The sequence below is a fragment of the Trachemys scripta genome, chromosome 1, assembly GCF_013100865.1.
Source record: "Trachemys scripta elegans isolate TJP31775 chromosome 1, CAS_Tse_1.0, whole genome shotgun sequence".
Lineage (NCBI taxonomy): Eukaryota > Metazoa > Chordata > Testudines > Emydidae > Trachemys > Trachemys scripta.
In genome coordinates this window covers 145,408,527-145,430,964 of record NC_048298.1, presented here as the reverse complement: position 1 = coordinate 145,430,964, position 22,438 = coordinate 145,408,527, and the positions used below count along the sequence as shown (strand labels likewise).

At 44.6% G+C, this 22,438-nt stretch overlaps 1 protein-coding gene across 2 annotated transcripts in view; it reads right to left on the bottom strand.

Annotated features, from left to right (window-relative positions):
* Positions 1-2,403, bottom strand: part of CASQ2 (calsequestrin 2) — a 56,994-nt gene extending 54,591 nt beyond the window's left edge. For both annotated transcript variants that reach the window (XM_034788851.1, XM_034788843.1), the window contains exon 1: positions 1,904-2,403. In XM_034788851.1, coding sequence (XP_034644742.1) covers positions 1,904-2,137 — 234 coding nt within the window. In that variant the 5' untranslated portion in view covers positions 2,138-2,403. The remainder of the gene's footprint in view (positions 1-1,903) is intronic.
* Between the last annotated feature and the right edge of the window lie 20,035 nt (positions 2,404-22,438).

Below are 22,438 nucleotides of genomic sequence, written 5' to 3'. Positions count from 1 at the left end.
TTTTTTCTAATCTGTTTCCAAATGAAATTTTGCTGAAATTGAGCCCATTTCATGAAAAATTTCAGGTTAGTCAAATGGTATTTTCTGATGGAAAAATGTTGGAACAAAAACTTTCCAACCATCTCCGCTAAGAATGTCATGTCAGTGTGCCACCAGGCCCCATCAACTGTGGACACCAAAGCATTCTATGAACAGACAAACCCCACCAACGCACTTCATTCAGGCCAACAGGCAGATTCTTAGGAGTACATTTTAAGTGAGTTTTATTTTGGTAGCACTTTGAATGATAGTTCTATCCATCTGTGGTACTTCTATGGCCCCATAACAGTAGTGTCTGAGCACCGCATGCACCTTAATGTATTTATCTTCACAACATCCCTGTCAAGTGCTATTATCTGCATATTACAGCTGGGGAACTGAGGCACAGAGCGATTAAGTGACCTGCCCAAGGTCACACAGGAAGTCTGTGGCAGAGCTGGGAATTGAACCCAGGTCTCCAGAGTCCAAAGCTAATCATATCCTAACCACTGGACTGTCCCTTGCAGGGGAGGGGGGGAATTCTCACATACACATTTAATAAGATAGCTAGTGACAGACTTTCACGGACAGATTTTTGGCAGGGAATAGCACCTGTAATATATAATAGATACCTTCTGTCAAGCCTCCATAAATATGTATTTAGTAATCGATTGCCATTTATGTAGCACATAACTATCCTATTAAATAACAATGCAGTTATAGCATCAGTACAAACCTCTCAGCTAGAGATCTGCAGTTAAGTTACTCAGCTGATCACCCAGCTTTGCAGAGAACTCTACCTCCTCTTTCACCTGGGGCAAGTAATAATTTTGATGGGCGAATAAAATCTCCTTAGTTTTTCTGTCACCTTCATTGTTAAGTTGCATGGGTAATTCTGAAGCTGGATTAACATGCTGTCAGGATAGTGAACCCTCAGTAGTTCTCTCTATTTTTCTAGCTTTCAATTGCCATGCTATTAGGATGCAACGCATTTAAACCCCAGGTCTGGGAAGCAAAGTGTAACTGTCCCTTCTTCTCTCCTTACTTTTTCTGAGCTGAGATTAGGGGAGCTTCCTCAACCAAGGTGGAAAATGAATATCTAAAGACACTTCCCCCCCCCCCCCCCCTTAAACTCAGGTGCCCCCCACCCCAATATGACCCAGTAGTTTACAGGCACTTTATGAGCAAGAGTCAGTGCTACAAATTTACCATGTAATTTTTACTGCATTTCCCTTTACAAAGGATCAGTTAATTAGAACCTCTCCTTGCTGGGAAATTAATCACATATTCTCCAGCTCAGAAACCGATAGTTATATTGAAGAAACTAACAAGAAGCTACAGAAAGACTCCAAGCAGACAACTGAATGTCAGGGGAGCACAAAGGATTAAGCATTGGCAGGGACTGAGAGCTTTTTTAAAAAGGCAGCTAAGTATTGTCTTTGCAGCACTGTTTAGTAAGGGCTCCTCTGCTGAGCCCTCCTAGTGGGCTAGAAAATTGGGTTCAAGTCCAAAATATGGACAGGCGAAACAGCTTGGATAAAATGTGAAGTAACCTGAAAATTTGCCCAGCATTCAAACTGGAGCCTCAACTCTTTCCAGAGAGTTGAGAAAGCTCAATCATCTTGTTTTCTGCTGGTTCTGTAGAAAAAGGTTTCTTGGTTTTGGATGGATGCAGAAATTCTAACACTAGCACCGGAAAACCTATTCTCATGAGATTTCCAGACCCAAGGGTTTCAGCTGAATTCAACACCCAATACTTTGGGGATCTGTCCCACCTGAACCTTTTGAGTCCTTTCCCCTGGCTAGTCCAGATGGCCCCAAACTGCACTGCAGTAGTAAACCCTGGCTGAAACAGCTGTGCAGCCAGACATGCACCAGCACTTACCTCCAGTACCATTTCTGTCATCTGGAACTGCTTCTGAGAGACTTTATCAGAGCCCACAGGCTCATGGAAGAGCAGGCAGAGCACGTCATACTTCTTCAGGGCCTGCTTGTAGTTCTTCTCGTTCAGGTCAAACACCCGATCCTTCCCATCGTAGGTGGGGAAGTCCAGTCCCTCTTCAGCCCTGCAGCAGAAGAACAGGTAAAAACCTGACAGTAGCCAGCAAGCTGTCTTCATTGGGAGACAGCGTGGGGTGTCTTTTCTTATATCTCTGAGAAGGGAAGGGAAAAGAGCCAGAAGAAACCAAAGGCTCAGGGTGAAGTTTGAACTGAGTGTAAGTTTCCTCTGCCTTCCTAATGATCAGTCCAGGCCAGTGGGAAGCAGCAAACTTTGCAGTCCTGGGCTGAAGACAAAGAGACAGACAGGAGAAGCTGCGAGGCCAAGCCCTGGATACCTTACATAGCTCTGCCCAGCTCCTGTGTCATTAGGAACTCCATTTTTAGGAAGCAGTTGTTTCAGGCTAAAAATAAACCCTGCAATGAATAAAAAGGACAGATATGACACCATTGAGGGACTTGCTGGCACTCCGCATCATCTGAGCGAGGGAGAGGGAGTGGAGGAGATTGAGATTAGGAACAGGAAGGCTTTATCAAGGGACAGGGTACAGTTATATGGGGCATCAAGGCACAATCCACCTTATTAGGACTTTAAAAAATAGACAGTTCTCAGTACTGTGTGGTTCATGCCTAGATATCACAGTAGTTAGGCTTTAGATCAAGGGATTGATCAATCAATCTCCAAATATAAATGCAATTAAATGTTTCATGATAGTGATTCTCATTCATGCTGCAAGGAAGAATTCCATCTCCCCAGTCTCCAGGGAGTAGAGACAAGCGAGGACCTTGGGAGTTTTCTCCTCCTTCTGGGGATTAAGCAAGGATCATCACTGAGATTCAGATAGGCCACACACCTGACTTGTTTAGTTTCCTCCAATCTCCACAGAGATCCATGGTCATTGGTAGAGCTTGGTCCTTCCTGTCTCTATGTACCTGTGATCCTGGAACAAATGGAAACTGATCTTGCCATTTCTGACACCCAGAGTAGTTAACATGCATCCAGACCCAGGCATTATTGAGATGTGGCTAAAGCATCCTGATGTCAAACGATATGAGCGGCAGGTCTTACTGCCCACACTCTGTGTCCAGCAGCTGGGAGCTTTGGGCAGAGGTCAGTGATCTCATCAGGACACTGGACAGAGGCCGGATGTTTTTGCTGATCCTCCTCAACTTCTGGTATCAGGGGGTAGCCGTGTTAATCTGTATCTACAAAAACAACAAGGAGTCTGGTGGCACCTTAAAGACTAACAGGGAGTCCCTGCTCTCCATGTGTCAGTATATAATGCCTGCATCTGTAACTTTCACTCTATGCATCTGAAGAAGTGAGGTTTTTACTCACGAAAGCTTATGCCCAAATAAATCTGTTAGTCTTTAAGGAGCCACCAGACTCCTTGTTGTTTCTCAACTTCTGGGAGGCTGTTGATCACCAGGTGTTGCTCACACAGCTACACAATCCAGCAAGGGTGGGTGGAATCACTGTCGAGTGGTTCCCCTCATCCCTTTCTCTTCCTTGCCAGCAGGTGAAGCTGGCTGACTGCTCCTTTTTCCCAGAGACACTCAGTTGTGGGGTCCCTCATGTCTTAGTCCTGCTATCTCTTTTCTCTTCCAGCTACATGACGCTACTGAGAGAGACAGTGTGAGAGGCTGTGGGTTGGTAATGCCCCCCTCTTTGTGTCTTCCTCTCCTCTGACCCAGACAGCACTGCTGGCACACTCCCCCCCAGTGTCTGGCAGTAATTGGAAGCTGGAATAAAGCCAGCTGGCTGCAGCTCATCCCAGACAAGATGGTGGTGATGCTGATCTGCAGGGAGAAGTGTTTTAAGGGCCTGGCAAAATACAGTTCAACTGGGCATCAGAGGGGGGTTTACAACCCTTGTTCTTACTAGACTCCCCACTGCTCCCAGGTTCCTAGACTCACAGTTTGCTTCAGTCACCCACACAGCACTCCTTCCCCTACAGTGGTAGAGACTGTGTCCCTTCCTATTAGATACAGATCTCACCTCAACCATCCATGCCTTCGTAGCCTCTTGGCTACTCTTGGGTCCACATGAGGCTAAACGTGGAATTCACCTAGAAGTTCCATCTGGTGAGCTTCCTCTCTTCTGAGTGACCCAGGATACTCTCCCTGCACTGGCTCCATAGTGCCTGTCAGATGAAATTCAAGGTGCTGGTTACCAAATGCAAAGACCTAGAAGGTAGAGGCCCATGTTATCTTAAAAGCCTCCTCGCTAGTTCCTACCTCCCATACAACCGAAATTCGCCTGGAACTTGACATCCCAAGCCTGAAGCTTGAGGGAGCTGAATACAAGGTGTTCTTTATGACAGGCCTGCACCTCTGACATTACCTTCCTACTGAACCATATACTAGCACAAACCTGGCCGTTTTTAGAAGGAGCTGTAAGACTCCTCTCCTAGCTAATGAAACTCCTAACTGAGTGGACACATTAAAGTGATCATTCACTGGATACTTAGGCTGTAAAATTAGAACTCGGTTTGTCAGCTCCTCAGGGTATTAAACAGGTTGTTTATTTGTCTTTAACAAACCATATCCATTTCTGATGCTGTGTAAACCCCCATCAGTAACAGGATGTGTTTTAAAGCACACATAAACCAAACTGCATCATAAAATGAAACACTCGCTGGAATTTGTGTCCTTTGACTTGCCAAAATCAGGTTCCCAAAGCCTGCCCTCCTTTTATTTCAGTAGGTCACAGATCTTTAGAGAATAGTCCACTTTCAGATTTCTCGAGCTATTTTTAAGTTGTTTCTCTTCCAGAACAACTTTCTTTCTGAGCTGTTTAAAAATAGACGCAACCCCATTCTCTTTTACATTTTTAAATGACGTTAGTTCTGGTGAAAGGTGCTGGTTTATTAGCTCTGGAGAATGAACACCTCTGTTTATCTTCAGTGTGTATGTGTATATATAATGTATAATACACACACACACACAGAGCATGGGTAGCAGCAGGGAAAGCTTCTCTCACTAGTGTGCCTCCGTGGAGGGACCTTCTGTAGCAGTGCCATTGTCAATGGTCCATTCATTTCTTAACCTTTCCACTGAGCGTGTCAGTGAGGCCGTGGGGCCATTTAGTGCCATTTATGATGGTCGTTTTTTGAGATTCTTTTTTAAATGTGCTCAACTAAAACTCTGGACACCTATCCACTAGTTCAGATTGGTAGAATCAACATGTCTCTTTGGAGGTGGAGTTTGTGAATTACAATTAGCCAGGAGTGAATCTCCAGAAGGTTTGGAAGTTCAGACAAGCTCCCCAAATTCTTAATGATTGTCTGAACAAATCTGACTCCCGTGAGTCTACAAAGATGGGATGGAAATGTCAGCAGAACCGACTTTTCCTTGGTATTTTGTAAAGCTGGGCCTGTACCAAAACCCTGGATCCCAATTGTCCTGGTTGATGGAAGCCATCAAGATTCCAAACCACCATTAATGGCTCACACTTTGCATAATTACAATAGGCCCTCAGAGTTATATTTCATATTTATAGTTTCAGATACATTATATTCACTCATTAGCATATATTTATAAGATCATACAGAGTGCAACGTCACACCCAACACCCCTGAACTTTTGTGGAAGTTTGGCTCTAGTCCTTGTTTCTACATTGAGTCAAGTCAAAAATCCTGTGACTTTTGGGATATTCACAATCTCCGTGAAATTTTGTAATTTGACCTGACCTCTGTTATTTTAACTCTTCTACTTCCATGCCCAGCTGGCAACAGGACAAAGAGAGCAATGCAAAAATGAAAAAGTTAAGCTAACTGGTTTGAACTTCCAAAAAGGATTGTTTCAGGTAAGCTGGATGGCTCAGGGTACTGGTAAAGCAATACAGACAGAAGCAGAAAGCTAGTCCAATGGCTAAGTCACATAGTCTGTCTCTCTGTTCCCCATCTGTACAATGGGGATAACAGTACTGCCCTGCCTCAGCGAAGTCCCCAGACTATGAAGTCCTCAGATACTACCGTATGGTACTGGAAGTCATATACCTGGTGCCATCATTTTACATGCTGCGTTACAGAGATTAAACCACCATCCTTGGCCTGCTAACCATCACACCAGCCTTCCATCTGAAGGCTGTCCAGGGCAGAGAACTATGTAAAATGAGGTGCTAGGTCTCTGGTCCAGGTCCTTCTGAACAGGTGTCACCATCACTAAAACCACCATCGTAACTGGCACCAAATCTTCATGGAACAATTCACAAAAGAAGACAGAGGCCTGAGGGAGGAGACGGGTGGGGGAATAAGAGCGTTCGCTGGGCCCCAACCCACTAGAGTGCTTTTTGGTGTAGTTTAGTGTATGTTCTCTGGGTGAAATCCTCTCTTGGTTGAAGTCAATGGCAAAGCCCCCATGGATTTCCATGGAGCCAGGATTTCTTCCTATGTCTTTTCTCTAGTGATGTCGCTCTAAAATCTAAAGAGGCCAGTCTTCTCATCCCCTCTGCCCCCAGCCTTGCAGACATACACAGGGCAGGGCGCCTGCTGGGAAAGTGTAATACATAAACACAAGTTGTGTCTCTTCTCACCGCGTGGCTATTAGGAAGGAGTTTGGAATGTAAATTCTCTCAGCTTCCCCCCCACTCCACACTGACATTCTCCCCTTCATTTCCCTGCTGGTCAGCACTGCAAATGAGCTCTCCAGCTACATCAGATACAAATGGCTCCAACAAATCTGTCTGGCTTTTTTCCCCAGGCTTTGGGATTTAAAGTTCTGCCTTAGCTAATCTTGTTACAAGCCTCTAAGACCTTGTATGTTTTCCAAGATAGGAGTATTCAGAAAATGTGCCTTTTGCCACAAGCTGGCCTCATTACAGGGATGCTAGATAGTCAAGCAAGGTCATGGTTTGTAATAACTCACAGAATATTACTATTATTAGCACAGAAGCCTTAGAGAACCATTGAGACCTTATGGGAAACTGAGAAAAACATTCTTATTTCAAAGGCAGTTTTGCAGCTTGAGTCTCCACTGCCTTGCACCTTCCCTTGCATCACTTAGCCCTGCGCAAGCTGAATGTTAAAGGCTCCCAGTCAGAGCACTTTGCACTGGTGTCTGTGATGACAAGTGCAAGGCAGCGAAGAATCAGGCCCATCGTATTTGCTGTTATATAGGGCTTGAGATATTTGCAACTTCCATCTGGCATCTGGAGGCACTTCATAAACTTGAATTATTTAAGCTTCACAACTGGCTCCCATTTACTAATGGGGAAACTGATGCACAGAAAAGGGAAGGGACTTGTCCAGAGTCACACAAAAATTGTAGCGGGAGAGCCAAGAAGAGAAGCCGTGTGACTAACTGTTGTCTCAGTTCACTGGCTGAACTAAAAATTTAAATAAATGTATTTGGGGCAGACCCGAAACTGAAAAATTCTGATTTTTTTTCAGTGAACCAAAGAAGTAGGAAAAAATAATCATTTGTTTGACCCAAAATGAAACATTTCATTTAGTTTTTGGCTATTTTTACCCTTTAGAAAAAGTGAATAAGCTGGAAGTAAATTTTGAAATGCTCAGTCATTCCAAATCAAAAACCTGAACCATTCCACTTAGAAAATGTCAAAATGAAACATCTTACTTTTTTTTCTGAATTTTTTTAACTGAGACAATTTGGCAAATTTACCATGGAGTCATGAAGTGTTTTGGTTGACCTGACTGCATTTTTTTTTTTTTTTTTTTTTGGCAAAACAAAGTTTTATCAGAAAAATTTCACCCAGCTCTACCCAGAAGCCCTCACTGCCTCTCTCTTGCTCTATGCATTAGACCAGATAGGGTCCTTACTGTACAGGCATTTAATAAGCAAAATTGTTACTTTAGAAATCTTGCCCTCCAGAGCTGTCAACATGTCACATGATTCGGGTGGCTGCATCTGCTTATCCTAAGCAGATACTCTGGAATTGTTTCAATGTCCCACCCAAATGGGATATACTTCAAGGGACTGAAGGTGTCCCAATAGGGCAGGGTACTACCCCTAAGTCAGGACAGGGTGGCTACCCCAAAAAACCTTCAGTGGCAGCACTGCTCCCTGCTGTGGTGATGAGATGATGCTCTGTACTTTGTCAGGGGGTAGCCGTGTTAGTCTGTATCTACAAAAACAACAAAGAGTCTGGTGGCACCTTAAAGACTAACAGATTTATTTGGGCATAAGCTTTCGTGAGTAAAAACCTCACTTCTTCGGATGCATAGAGTGAAAGCTACAGATGCAGGCATTATATACTGACACATGGAGAGCAGGGAGTTACTTCACAAGTGGAGAACCAGTGTTGACAAGGCCAATTCAATCAGGGTGGATGTAGTCCACTCCCAATAATAGATGAGGAGGTGTCAATTCCAGGAGAGGAAAAGCTGCTTCTGTAGTGAGCCAGCCACTCCCAATCCCTATTCAAGCCCAGATTAATGGTGTTGAATTTGCAAATGAATTTTAGTTCTGCTGTTTCTCTTTGAAGTCTGTTTCTGAAGTTTTTTTGTTCAATGACAGTGACTTTTAAATCTGTGATAGAATGACCAGGGAGATTGAAGTGTTCACTTACTGGCTTGTGTATGTTACCATTCCTGATGTCCGATTTGTGTCCATTTATTCTTTTGCGGAGGGACTGTCCGGTTTGGCCAATGTACATGGCAGAGGGGCATTGCTGGCACATGATGGCATATATGACATTAGTGGATGTGCAGGTGAATGAGCCCCTGATGGTGTGGCTGATGTGGTTGGGTCCTCTGATGCTGTTGCCAGAGTAGATATGGGGACAGAGTAGGTTTGCTACAGGGATAGGTACCTGGGTTGGTGTTTCTGTGGTGTGGTGTGTAGTTGCTGGTGAGTATTTGCTTCAGGTTGGGGGGTTGTCTGTAAGCAAGGACTGGCCTGCCTCCCAAGGTCTGTGAGAGTGAGGGATCATTTTCCAGGATAGGTTGTAGGTCGTGGATAATGCGCTGGAGAGGTTTTAGCTGGGGGCTGTATGTGATGGCCAGTGGTGTTCTGTTATTGTCCTTGTTGGGCCTGTTCTGTAGTAGGTGATTTCTGGGTACCCGTCTTGCTCTGTCAATCTGTTTCCTCAATTCCCCAGGTGGGTATTGTAGTTTTACGAATGCTTGATAAAGATCTTGTAGGTGTTTGTCTCTGTCTGAGGGGTTGGAGCAAATTCGGTTGTATCTTAGGGCTTGGCTGTAGACAATGGATCGTGTGATGTGTCTTGGATGGAAGCTGGAGGCATGTAGGTACGTATAGCAGTCAGTAGGTTTCCGGTATAGGGTGGTGTTTATGTGACCATCACTTATTTGTACTGTAGTGTCCAGGAAGTGGATCTCTTGTGTGGACTGGTCCAGGCTGAGGTTGATGGTGGGGTGGAAATTGTTGAAGTCCAGGTGGAATTCTTCAAGGGCCTCCTTTCCGTGGGTCCATATGATGAAGATGTCATCAATGTAGCGCAAGTAGAGGAGGGGCACTAGGGGACAAGAGCTGAGGAAGCGTTGTTCTAAGTCAGCCATAAAAATGTTGGCATACTGTGGGGCCATGCGGGTACCCATAGCAGTGCCACTGACTTGAAGGTATAAGTTGTCCCCAAATCTGAAGTGGTTGTGGGTGAGGACAAAGTCACAAAGCTCAGCCACCAGGCTTGCTGTGGCCTCATCAGGGATACTGTTCCTGACAGCTTGTAGTCCATCCTCATGTGGAATATTGGTATAAAGTGCTTCTACATCCATGGTGGCCAGGATGGTGTTTTCAGGAAGAACGTCAATGCACTGTAGTTTCCTCAGGAAGTCGGTGGTGTCTCGAAGATAGCTGGGAGTGCTGGTAGCATAGGGTCTGAGGAGAGTGTCCAAATAGCCAGATAATCCTGCTGTCAGAGTACCAATGCCTGAGATGATGGGGCGTCCAGGGTTTCCGGGTTTATGGATCTTGGGTAGCAGATAGAATACCCCTGGTCGGGGTTCTGGGGGTGTGTCCATGTAGATTTGTTCCCGTACTGTAGCTGGGAGTTTCTTGAGCAGATGGTGTAGTTTCTTTTGGTATTCCTCAGTAGGATCAGAGGATAGTGGCCTGTAGAATGTGGTCTTGGAGAGTTGCCTGGCAGCCTCCTGTTCATAATCTGACCTGTTCATTATGACTACAGCACCTCCTTTGTCAGCCCCTTTGATGATAATGTCAGAGTTGTTTCTGAGGCTGTGGATGGCATTTCGTTCTGTACGGCTGAGGTTATGGGACAAGTGATGTTGTTTGTCCACAATTTCAGCCTGTGCACGTCTGCGGAAACACTCTGTACTTTGTCATTGCTCAATGAATATCACTGGATCTCTCACACAGAAATACTTCCACCTTCACACAGTATGATGAAAATCTTAACTGGGACTCCTGGTCACACCTTCCAAGCAGTGAAGTACAGCAAGAGACTTGCACCGTGCCACCTCATGCTAACTTGGGGCAGGAGAACTGAAAAAAATGGATCTGGAAATCTCACAGGAAAGACCCATAGGGCCCAGTTCAAGTTACCAGCAATTACAGCACAGTCTGTTCACAGACCTGTGTTCAGAATTCCCCCCTCCTCCTCCCCCTGTGTGCTGTTGCCTGCAAAGATTATCCTTGCTAGAGGAGTAGTAGTCGGTGCCAGACCTGGTGGTTTGACCTGTGATGTACATGCTGCATCCCTACAGTGTCACACTTACAGTTTTTTTTCTCCTGCTGATGATAGCTCATCTCAATTGATTGGCCTCTTACAGTTGGTATGGCTACTTCCACCTTTTCATGTTCTCTGTATGTATAAATATCTTCTTTCTGTGGTTCCAGTCTATGCATCCGATGAAATGGGCTGGAGCCCATGAAAGCTTATGCTCAAATAAATTTGTTAGGTGCCACAAGTACTCCTCTACTTACAGTGTGTGACCACTACGGCTTGTGCAGAGCTGGGAATGGGTGCAAAGATTATGCATCCTGGTCCACTGGGCATCAGCTTTTCAGGCACGCATGAATTAGGCCTTCTTTTGGCAGATGTATGAGTTTTGGATAGTTTGGAAAAGATCCTCAGGCAAGTATCTAGACTTTTGGCTCTTTAGCTAATTCAGACCTGGAGAGGTTTCATTGACACATGACCCTTGCTTGTACTATCCTCCTCCGCCAGAAGTCATAATGAGCCAGGGGTTCTTTGAATGCCCAATAGACCTCCTCTGACCATATCACATTCAATTCAATGCCATGCATCACAAGTTCAAAGCTAGTCTAATTGCAAGAAAGGTTTCTGGCCATGTTTTTGTTTTTTGGAGAGCTGAGAGCAAGAGGAGGCAATTCATTTATTTAGAGTTGCTAACGTCTGGCTCTGAACAAATTCTGTTCATCCCATGAAAACCCTTCCAGGTTGCTTCTTGCTATATCCAGGAGTGCATAATTTACTTTACTTTGCTCTGTTCACAATCACCTCCCTCCTCCCCCATTTAAATTACCTGGCAGTAGTGACAGTGTCATGTGATTTTACCATCAAGTCATGCTGCTTTGGCTCGTCACTTTACACACGGGCACTGGCCATAGGGCCAGATTCTCTGCTGATGAAAATTAGCACAGCTCCATTGACTTCAAGTCACAGGGTTCTGAAATCAGGGGTGCTGGAACAATGTGTATAGTGGGGGAGCTGAGAGCCATGAACCCAACTGTAAACCCTGGATATGATGGAAACCACTTCAAGCCAGAGGTGTGGCAGCACCCCAGGTTCTGATTTTTATCTGAATGTATGGTTTTAACTTAGTGATGTAAATCAGCATAGCCCTTTAATGGGAGCTCTGCTGAATTACACTAGCTGCGGATCTGGCCCTAGCAGCTGCAATATTGGCATCATTGGGCTGCTTTTCTCCTCTCGCTTCCTTTCCCCTCCCAGTGCACTGGCTTCTGTGCTGCCTTTTGAAATTTACATTGTGCCGTGACGTGAGCAGCCCAGGAACATGTTGTTGGTTGAATGCACCGGGCACATTCTGGCAAGCACAGCGAAGTGTTGGAGTGACCTCGTTCATCAGAGGGCATTTCATTCCATTTTGCTGATGATCTGCACAAGCTTAGAACTCTTCTTCACTTTACAGGGGGAACGAAAAGGATTTTCTGCTCTTGAGTTTCCCTTCTCTGTTAACCTCTCTCTCCCTCCTTTGCCTGGACTTCTAAAAAATCATGATTTTTGGCCATTATTTTTGAACGTTTGGTGCTAGCAAGACTGGGGCCCTTTTCCCTGTTGGGGTGTGCTGGCTTTGGGGCTGCTTTGTACTGTTGGAGCAGCCCCATTGTAGCATATATAAGAGGCAGGGCTGGAAGCAAAACCTGCTCAACACTTCACATGATAAGATCTTGTTTACAGCTGTTTATAACTTTGCCAAACTGTAACCGTTTCTGCTGAAATTTTCCATGCTGGGCATCTGCCGCAGGCTGAATGGGTTTGGAAAATTTCAGCCAAAATGGTACAGCTTTTCTGAGAGAGAGCCTAGGGGAAAATACGTTGTTTTGTCTATGTTAAAAAACTTATTGAGACTTCTTTTAAAAATGTTCTTGCCCCCCCTCCCTCCCTCCCAACCTGCTTTGGAGCAGGGACTTGAAATTTGGCAGTGGGGTGACATACGCACAAAGCAGCTGTGTTAAGATTGCACAGACAACCTTCATTCTGGCATTTCCTAGCTTTTGAGTGCTTGACTTTGCAGTCTTAACTATGTTCTTTTAGTGGGTTTGTGTGTAGTATCATTGAAGCCAAAATCTGATTTCCAGCTCAGTTCATACTGAATTGGTGCAGCGTGAGCTGTGACCTCTGATCTTGGAGCAGTTCTCCTAAATTCAATCAGAGAGGTTACAATGTAAAGGAGTGAAAAGGGCGATTAGGTTCAATATTGACTGGTCCTGAGTCTCCTCCATCGTGCACCTTGTATTACCGTTTATACGTAGGGTGACCAGATGTCCCAATTGTTGAGTCTTTTTCTTATATAGGCTCCTATTACCCCCCCACCCCCGTCCCGATTTTCACATTTGCTGTCTGGTCACCCTATTTATACATGTGCAATGTGAGTGAAGGTGAACATAAAACATTACCAGTCAGAATTCTCCACTCGCTCAGAGCAGTGGTCGTGTTTTACACTCATTTCTCTGAATAGGAGGAAATGACTAAACAAGGTGCAAAAGCCGTGAAGAATCAGGCTGTTTGGGCCAGAGGCTGGGGTAGGGATGAACTACACAGAGCATAGCCAAGGGGATGGAGTGGAAAGGTGGCTAAAAGCTCACAGGTGCTTTCCTCCCATCTTGCTGTGGCTTCTGTGCAGGGTTGGTGGCCCCCTTCCTGACCGCTGCTCTATCTTATGCTGGTTACAAGGAGCTGAAGCCACAGCCAAGAATTGGTGTGGCTTGGGGGCATCTTAGCCATGGCCTCTTTCCTCTGACCACACTTCCTTTTCCCGCAGTACTGGCAGCAGAGACGGGTTATGCATAACAGACTGTACAGCGGCTCAGTGTCACTGCAGAATCACCTGTGCACTGGGGTGATCCCCCGAGGCAGTTAAACCAGCTATTGGGCCTAAGGCTGCAAATGTTGGCTGGCTGTATTCCTGGAGATTTCATCACCTGACAGAAGCTTTAATTAAAAAATAATCATTAATTCCTGGGGACTCCAGGCCACTCCTGGAGGGTTGGCTACTCTAATTGAGCTGGATTGCACAGGTGCTGGTGGTGTAAAGGAGACACACTCACCAGTGATCCTGGCCCTGCTTTTTGCTAAGCAAGTCTTAAGAGAAAAGAAAAGAGGGAAAAATAAATAGAAGAAAGTGAAAGCATAATAGCAGCTAATAGGAGAACTCATGCTGTGCAGTAACTGATGCTCATTGCTGTAGCATAGTAAGCAGTCCCTTCTGTGACTGCCAAATCCAGGCCAGGATTCAGGTGCTCCTGAAAGCACAAGCGTGTTAGTCTGTTTTGGAGACAGAGGGCTAGAGAGACCCATAGGATCTGCCTGTGTCCAGCAGTCTCCATTCCCTTTATGTTCATTGCAACCCAGTCCTGTGGCTTCTCTACCGTGGGGATGCTGCCAGAGATAGTAGGAGAGCGGGGGATATTAAACTGTAATATATATTTGTTTTTCTTTCTAATGAGACACCTGTCACTAAACAGCACATCAAGGTTGCAGGCTTTTTGAGACTTCCATAAAGGGTTTCTTGGTTTGTTGGTATTTATAACACTTGCCTCTCATGCACCGTGCCAGCTTGGAGAGGTCAGCTATCTGCTGAACAAAGGGAAACAATGCCACTCAAAGGACAGGGTGTTCTGCTCTTTCAATTTACATGTTGCAAGTGGCCTCCCAGCTGTCAGCAGATCTGCCAATAGATCACTTGTGTCTGGGGGGCACTGAAGAATTGTGAGGGAATGCCCAGGACAGCAGGCATCAGGCAAGTGAGGCTGTAACTTCTAGTGCACACGCTGTGAAGTCATACCTCTTTCTAGCAGTATAGGCTAAACTTCGATTTACTGAAACTCCTGTTTTCCAATCTCTAGGTTATTAACCAGTTCTCTTCCCTGGAGTAGAACTGTCCAGGAGGTTAGGATACTTTGGTGGTGGGGGGTACAAGTCAGAGAGGTGGGGTGATGGGTTGGGGGCACCACTCATCACTGGCTCAGACTCCTCTGTTCTACAGCACATACCCAGAGTCTCTCAGTCCAGCTCTGCAAATCCAGCTGTTCCATCTGCCTTCAGAGCATGAGTCTTAGTTGGGTGGAGCTTCTAAGCTCTGCAGGACTGAAACAAAGCTCCTGTGGAGCTTGTAAAACTTTGCAGGAGTGGGACCGCAGAGGAGGTATGAATCAATTTGCCCTTAAGTGAAAATTCTCTCAAGCAAACGTCAAATAAGAAGGTGGGTTAAGGATCTCAGATGAGCTGGAATATGTAGGTGCTTGGGAACCAGTTTGTACTGAGTTCTTATTATTAGTGGGAGGAGAAATAGATCATTTTGTTTTGCTAAACATAATTGAATCCCATTCTCCCTATGTCTGTTTTTTGCTTTCTTTTCCATTTTGGTCTAATATAGGAGGAAAGATTCCAGGGGAATTATGCAGTTTTCCTATTATCTGTAATATCTAGGACATTTTGAATAACCTATATTCGGTGCCTGGTTTGCTCTGAAGTGATCTGTTGGTCTTTTTATATTACATTAGTAAATACTTGTGGACTTATATGAGCACAAACAATGGTGAGTTCAATTTTTCAGATGCATTTAAATAGTTCCTGTGTCTAAGTGGCTGATTTATAGGTGTAATAGTGTACGTAGGCATCTAGGGGCTAGGTTTTTAAACACATTGACCTCTCTTTTTGATTCTCCGTTATTTTCAGGCACGGTTTAGGTTATATAAGTACCAGATTGTGTCCGCAAATCAGGCACTTTAAACAACGAAAGGACTCGGGCCCTAATTCAGCAAAGCACTTAAGCACATGCTTAACTTTAAGGCTGTACCTTAAGTCCCATTGAAGTCAATGGGACTTAAGTACATACATTAAGTGTTTGGTGAATCAAGACTCAAACTGCATCTGCAATTATATGTACCTGAGCAATTGCACTTGTAATTATTTTTGTTTGCAAAATTGTTAGAAAAAGGGAAGCCCAGTTAAGGTTCACCTCTGATCAGAGCCAAAATAACCTAAACTGTGCCTGCAAATAATTGTAGGTGCAAAACTGTCCTTGCAATTATTTGTACCATCAAATTGTGGCGGGGAGACCACTTTTGAATAATCTGTTCCTGAAAATCTAAGTTCCTTGGGGAAGTTGGTGGTGGAAACTGAATTAACCCAGATCTCAGTGAAAAGAAAGGTCAGTGGTTGGGAAGTCTTAGCAGTCTGATGTTCTGAGGGACTTCCCCTAAGTGGACCCTTCTGTACCAAATGCTATTCTCTGCCTTTGTATCAGTGACCAACTGCTCCTCTATGGCTATCCAATGACAGAACCCTGACTTGGGCTGCCAGAATATGAGTGAGCACAGGTGGAGAGTTTAATATTATAAGAAAAAAAATCAGAAAGCAACACCTCGCCTTTCTCCAGCCTGTTTTGCAGCAGATACAAACACATTGTAGGGTATTGGCCTTCTCATAGGTATTGGCTTATAAAGTCCTAATCCAGCAAAATGCTTAAATATATGCTTAACTTAGAGTCCCATTGGACTGTTCGTGCACTGAATGTTAAGCACATGTTTAAGTGCTTTGCTGGATCAGAGATCAGCTTCTGAAAGTCCTTCAAGAATATACCAGATAGAGTTGGTCAAAATTATTTATTTCAATCAATACTCGTGAATTCACCCTTTATTTTTATTAGCAACTGATTCATGAACTGATCCTGTCTCATGCCAGTGTTCAGAAATATTTATCCAATAGTTAGTGGTGGCACAAACTGCCCTTTCCCCTTGAACAATTCAGTTAAGTTGAAGAGACCAGGTGGATTTTAACCATTTATTGAAAACCACAATAGAACCCAAATGAATGAACCTAGGCTACAGTACAGCATGTAAAATAAGCAATCTCACTCCCTGATGGGTGGTCCGGGGAGGCGTAGCAGTTGCGGGCAGATGCAGTGGTGCTGGAACAATTTTTATAGTGGGGGTGCTGCAGGCGGAAACCATGTATTTGGGTACTTCTTCAAGCCAGTGGGTACGGCAGCACCCCTAGTTACAGTACCTATGGGCAGATGAACCTTCCTCTCTGTCCCATGTCTGTCATCTTTCCACACTGAGAAGCTCTTAACATATATGGGGGCGGGTGGTGTTAAGTTACACAAGCGCTTTGTGATGGACACATGAAACATACACAGCTTGCCTAGACATATCTAACCACAGCTTTTCCTGATGCTGAACTCGAATATGTATTTTGACATTAAGCAAAACGCATGCTACAATGGTGATGAGATGAACATTAAAACAAGAAGGGAAAAAGTGTCACAGCCCCAGGACAGAGGAATGTCTAAGGATGCGGCCTTACTAAGTACTACTAGTTATTTGTAATGAATCAAGTCCCATCTGGGGTGCCATTTTGTAACAAATTATGGCTGCATCCTCTTACAGACACCAAGGGCACCAGTGGAGATCCAGCTCAGGACCTTCACCACCAAAAGCATAAGCCTCTAAGGCAGCTAGCCCAACTGTGAGTAATTAGAAAACTGTTATTGCTGCTGGGACCAGCCACTAGAGGGAGCCATGATCAGACAGAGAAGGCTAGTCTACTGTATATTTGTAGTGTGTGATTGGTCTCCTTAAGTCATGTGGTATTGTTTCTGCTGCTTGAATAGATGACTGAAACTTTAAATATATTAGTACCATGGCCCAGGACCCTGTTTTGCCAGGAGCTGTACAAACACAGAACAAAAGTCAGTCCCTGCCTCAGTGAGCTCATAATCTAAGTAAATGGTAGAAAATGAACTGGGAATCACAAAAAAATGGACTTCCTGGTATGAATAATCATTGGTGCACATCTGTGGTGCTTTAAAGGTGCATGCTCATTTTCACTAACACTGAACAGCAACCCAAATGCTCATAAATTACAAACAATGAGATCACAAATAATACCAAATTAAACTTGTTATATTTTTCCATACACAAAAAGCTACAGATACTTCCAGTCTGAATTTCCTTTAGTTTAGATTTGGAGAACCACAAAACTAAAAAAAAGAGTAAAGTCTCCATGAGAGAGAGTGTGTTTTATTTCCTTTGACAGTCTGCGCAGGATTTATCACAAAATAGCTGCCTGTCTCTGCAGACAGCATAGTACTTAAAGATATAAAGGTGCAGTACACAAAGAGTAAAGGCATAACAGTTGCATGGATAAATGCACCACAGAGCTTACGGCTTTTTTCAAAGGTGTATCATTTTTTTATGTTGTTGCTCCTTCTGATACCATTGCCCTTTACTCACACCAGTGTCATAACAAAGCCAGGTAGTAGCAGACATAGGGGGCCTTGCAGGTTGGCTTCCTAGTGCAGGAGATATCAGTGACATAGTGTGTCTGGGTATATTCCATGTAGGGTGATCAGACAGCAAATGTGAAAATCGGGACAGGGATGGGGGGTGATAGGAGCCTATATAAGAAAAAGACCCCAAAATCGGGACTGTCCCTATAAAATTGGGACATCTCGTCACCCTAATTCCATGCGTGACTTGCTTTATTTACATACATACACCAGTCCTGGGACAGAGGTGGTCACAAACAACATGCAGGGCAATCCCTTCTTCCAGGAATCCCAGTCCAACACCAATGCCTGGTTCCCAGGAAGTCTCAGGTATTGACACTAATGAGCAACCAACATGAGAGAAGACTCTCCTGCTGCCCACACAGCTCCCTCTACACAGAACCTTTTATAACCAAAAACTAACAACACAAACATTCCTTCCAAGACCAAGAAGTTAGAAGACTATGTGTAACAGTGTGACCTGGCAGAGCTGGGTCTAGGGGTAGGTGAGCATGGCAGTTGCCCTGGGCACAGACTTCCAGGGGGCACTCTACCACAGGGCTACTTGGCTTTTGCATGGATGCACACACTCTGCTGATTGACTGGCAGAGGGTTTTTGTTTTGTTTTTTGCTCAGCTGCTCAGGGTGGGGACAAAATGGCTGACAAAATGGCTATGGCTGCTCCTGCCCCCTCTTGACACCTGCCATAACATAGTATTTAACCAGCCATCTGAGAAAAAGAGATGGGCCAGAACAAAACCTTGGATCCAGATACCTCCAAACATAGGTGCTGGAACTAGGGGTGCTGCTGCACCCCCTGGCTTGAAGTGATTTCCATTATATACAGGGTTTACAGTTTGGTTCAATGGCTCTCAGCACCCCCCCCCCCATACCAATTGTTCCAGCACCCCTGCCTCCAAACTTTAGAAAAACGTGGATCAGATATGAAACTTCTCCCTCTGCAGTAGAAACCCATCACTTTGATGATGACATACATCGTTTGTTTGGCATGTAGAAAACAGGTACCCTTTTTGTGTGTGTAGGGGCGAGGGACAGAGAGAGGGAAGTACAGCTAAAGCACTGGGGAAGGAGGAGGATAGGTAGGTCCCTGTCCACTGACATCTTTTTCTTCAGATGCTGGTTCTAACTGTGAGGAAAAATATCCTGTTCTGAATTTACTGCTCATTACTTTTACTGAATCACCTGATGTTATGGGACAGTGTACAAACAGGGACTGATCAGTTTTCACTGTGCCCTTCAGAATCTTTCATACTTTGACCAAGTCTTTGCTAACCGTGCCCTCTGCTAAACTAAACAAACCTACACAGCACACACAGCTCTTGCTCCTGGCAACTGTTCTTTTCTTTAGCTATTGGTCTCTATCTGGTGGACAAAGGAGAAAATTGCTTCTGCCTTTACAAGCTGCAGACAAAGCTTGCTGAGAGCAAAGCCTTGGAGGTGCAGTGTGCTGTTTGCAGGGGGGAAAGGGAGCCTTTCCTATGGAGCAACAGAGGGTCCTGTGGCACCTTTAAGACTAACAGAAGTATTGGAGCATAAGCTTTCGCAAGACTTGCGTCTGATGAAGTGGGCGTTCACCCATGAAAGCTTATGCTCCAATACTTCTGTTAGTCTTAAAGGTGCCACAGGACTCTCTCTTGCTTTTTACAGATTCAGACTAACACGACTACCCCTCTGATCCTTTCCTATGGAGCTGCTTCTGCTTATCACTAGATGGCGATAATGCACAATAATCTGAATGCAAACAAATACTCTGCTGAACTACTAGATCCCAGCCAAAATAATTAACATTTAAAAAAAAAGCCTCTCTTAATAAGTCAGGAAGAATTTAATGGGGGCCAATGGGTGCTCAACACTTTTGGAAATCAGACTCACTTACATGCTCAAATAGAGACTTAGGGGCCTAACTTTAAGCACCTACTTGTGAAAGTCTTGACCAGTATCTGAATGGACCCTTGTGTTATGCTGGAGCATTAGGATCAGTAAGATCTTCAAGGGAAGAGCACCCCCTGCTGAGTTACCAATACTATTTCATTCAGTACTTGCATTTTCATAGGAAGTCTCCATTCAAATAATGGTCGGACGCCACATCTGCTTAACTTACATAATACCCAAAAGGATCACAGTCCAAGGTAGTGAGGATACAGCCCTAAGATGCTCTTTGGCCAGGTTTAAAGTTATTTCACCTGCCTTTCCTCTGTTGTTGTTCTGTGCAGTGTAGATATAATGATACTTTGTCCTCCATCTCAAAGCACTTTACAAACATTAATGAATTTAGACTAAAAACATCCCTGGAAGTTTCTATGGATAAGACTATCCAGAGTTATAATAGTTCATGCTAACAAAAAGTATTCAGTGTGGCTAACTCTTGCAATTTTATCATGAGTCTCAACAGTCTAGGTTTTTTCTTAAAGCCCCAGCTCCTGGAGTCACGTGATTTGTGAGAATCTCAGCTTTCCATTTTTAAAAATGATGTTTCTAGCCCTTGTGGTTTCAAAGAAAAGTTGAATATGTGACTCAACTGCATTCTAAGGGCTCAGAAACCAGAAGGCAAAGAAAAGAAAGCCCAAATATATTATTTTGTAAAAAAATCTCTGACCTTAAAAAAATAAAATTATGCCCTTAGCTCTGATGGTGTAAACCCAGAGTAAAGCCAGGCAAGTAACTCTGAATTTGTAACTGAGAGCAGAATCTGGCACCTCATACACCAGTCTCTGGCTATTTAAATAACAATGGTGTTTGTGCTGGTGTAGGTGCTGCAATGCTGCCCTATGAATCCACTGCTGCTAGCAGCTGCCGTCTCCCCCTATCAATATCCTTTCCCCTGAGCTGGAAGGACTAAGGGATAATTTAGTCTTTATGCTAGTTTGGACTTTTGCTGATTACCAGCTGAGCCTGATTACACAGTCCATGTGGTCCTTCTGGGATACGGACTAGGCAGCACTGAGGAGACGCTGCGACTGCTGTTGAGACCATTTATTTCATTTTGGATTCTAAGATGAATCATTCTTTATCTCCCGTCCCCCCATGCACCCAGCCTCAGATGGTTAAGGGCCTTGGTTTTCATGAGTACTCTAAATTGGATTCTTGCAAGGCTGAAATGCAAAATTGCTGGTACAGATGTGGCAGATCTGAACTCCTGTGACATCCGTGCCTTGGCATGACACTTAAGTGGGGTGAAAAACTTACTTTCAGACGGAGTTGGGCACAAGCAGCAAAGTCTAGATCCTAACTTTAGGGTGCTTGGATCAGGAAGACACAAAATTCAGGTCTGGCTCTAGATTGGCACTTCCATGGAATTCAGTGGATCCGGGCTTTGGCTTTGGGCTCATGGAAAGTTTAAAGTCTAAGACTATGTCTATACTACACATCTTTTAGCAACACGGCTGTGCCGTTAAAAGGTGTACCGTGTAGCTGTTCTTTGTCGGCGGGAGAGAACTCTCCTGCTGACAAAATAAATCCACCCCCAATGTGAGGCGGTAGCTTTGTTGGCAGGAGAGCTCTTCTCCAACAAAGCTCTGTCCACACCAGAGCTTTTTGTCGGTAAAACGTTTGTCATTCGGGAGGGAGGGTTTCACACCCCTGAACTACAAAAGTGCAGGAAAGTGCAGTGTAGACAAAGCCTAATTAACAAATGATGTTCTCCCTCCTGTCTATAGCTCCTTTGTGGCATGTTTCTAGCATGCCCAGCCAGCCAGGAGTGTGAACAATGCTGCAGCCGCTGTACATCAGGAACCAGGGTGAGAGCAGGGATATAAAGTTTAAACCATAATGTGACACTGTACCTTGGGGGAGCATCCTGTAACCCCCATATTCCTCATCTGTATATAAGTGTAATACTGCATATAAAGCAGGCCGTGTGAGCTATCGGGAAAGGTTATGATCTGCTGAAACTGACTGTTCCATCTAAATATATATATATATCATTAATGCATATGAAGTTAAGAGAATTGTGTTGTATGTTCGTCACTAAAACATGCTGTGGGTTTGGGAAACGCCCAGATACTGCTCCCCAAAGACAATAAACGGGGGGATAACCAATGCCCAGGCAGGTGTCGAACAACCATCAACAGCCATTATCCAGCAAGGGAGCTACTTAACAATGCAATGACTCACTTGCCCAAGGCCATTGTGAGAGACAGCCGAGGCTGGAGAGTTAAGGGAGCACAGGGGTCCCACAGTCCCAGGTTGCACCCCAAGGATCCTGTTACACACAGTTTTCTTTCTTAGATAATGTGACGGATCCCCGGGGTGCAGCCTGAGACTGTGGGACCACTGAGCCTCCTTAACTCTCTCCAGCCTGGGCTGTCTCTCATAGTGCCTTGCTAGTGACCAGCATAAAGCCCCTCCAGGCACTATCACTCAGCACAACCTCATGTGGAGCCCCACACCCAGATAGATTGCATGAATGCTCCCAGAGCCACTCATGAATCACACAGAGAAAGGCACCAGACAAATCCCCCAGCTCCCAGGTACCTCAG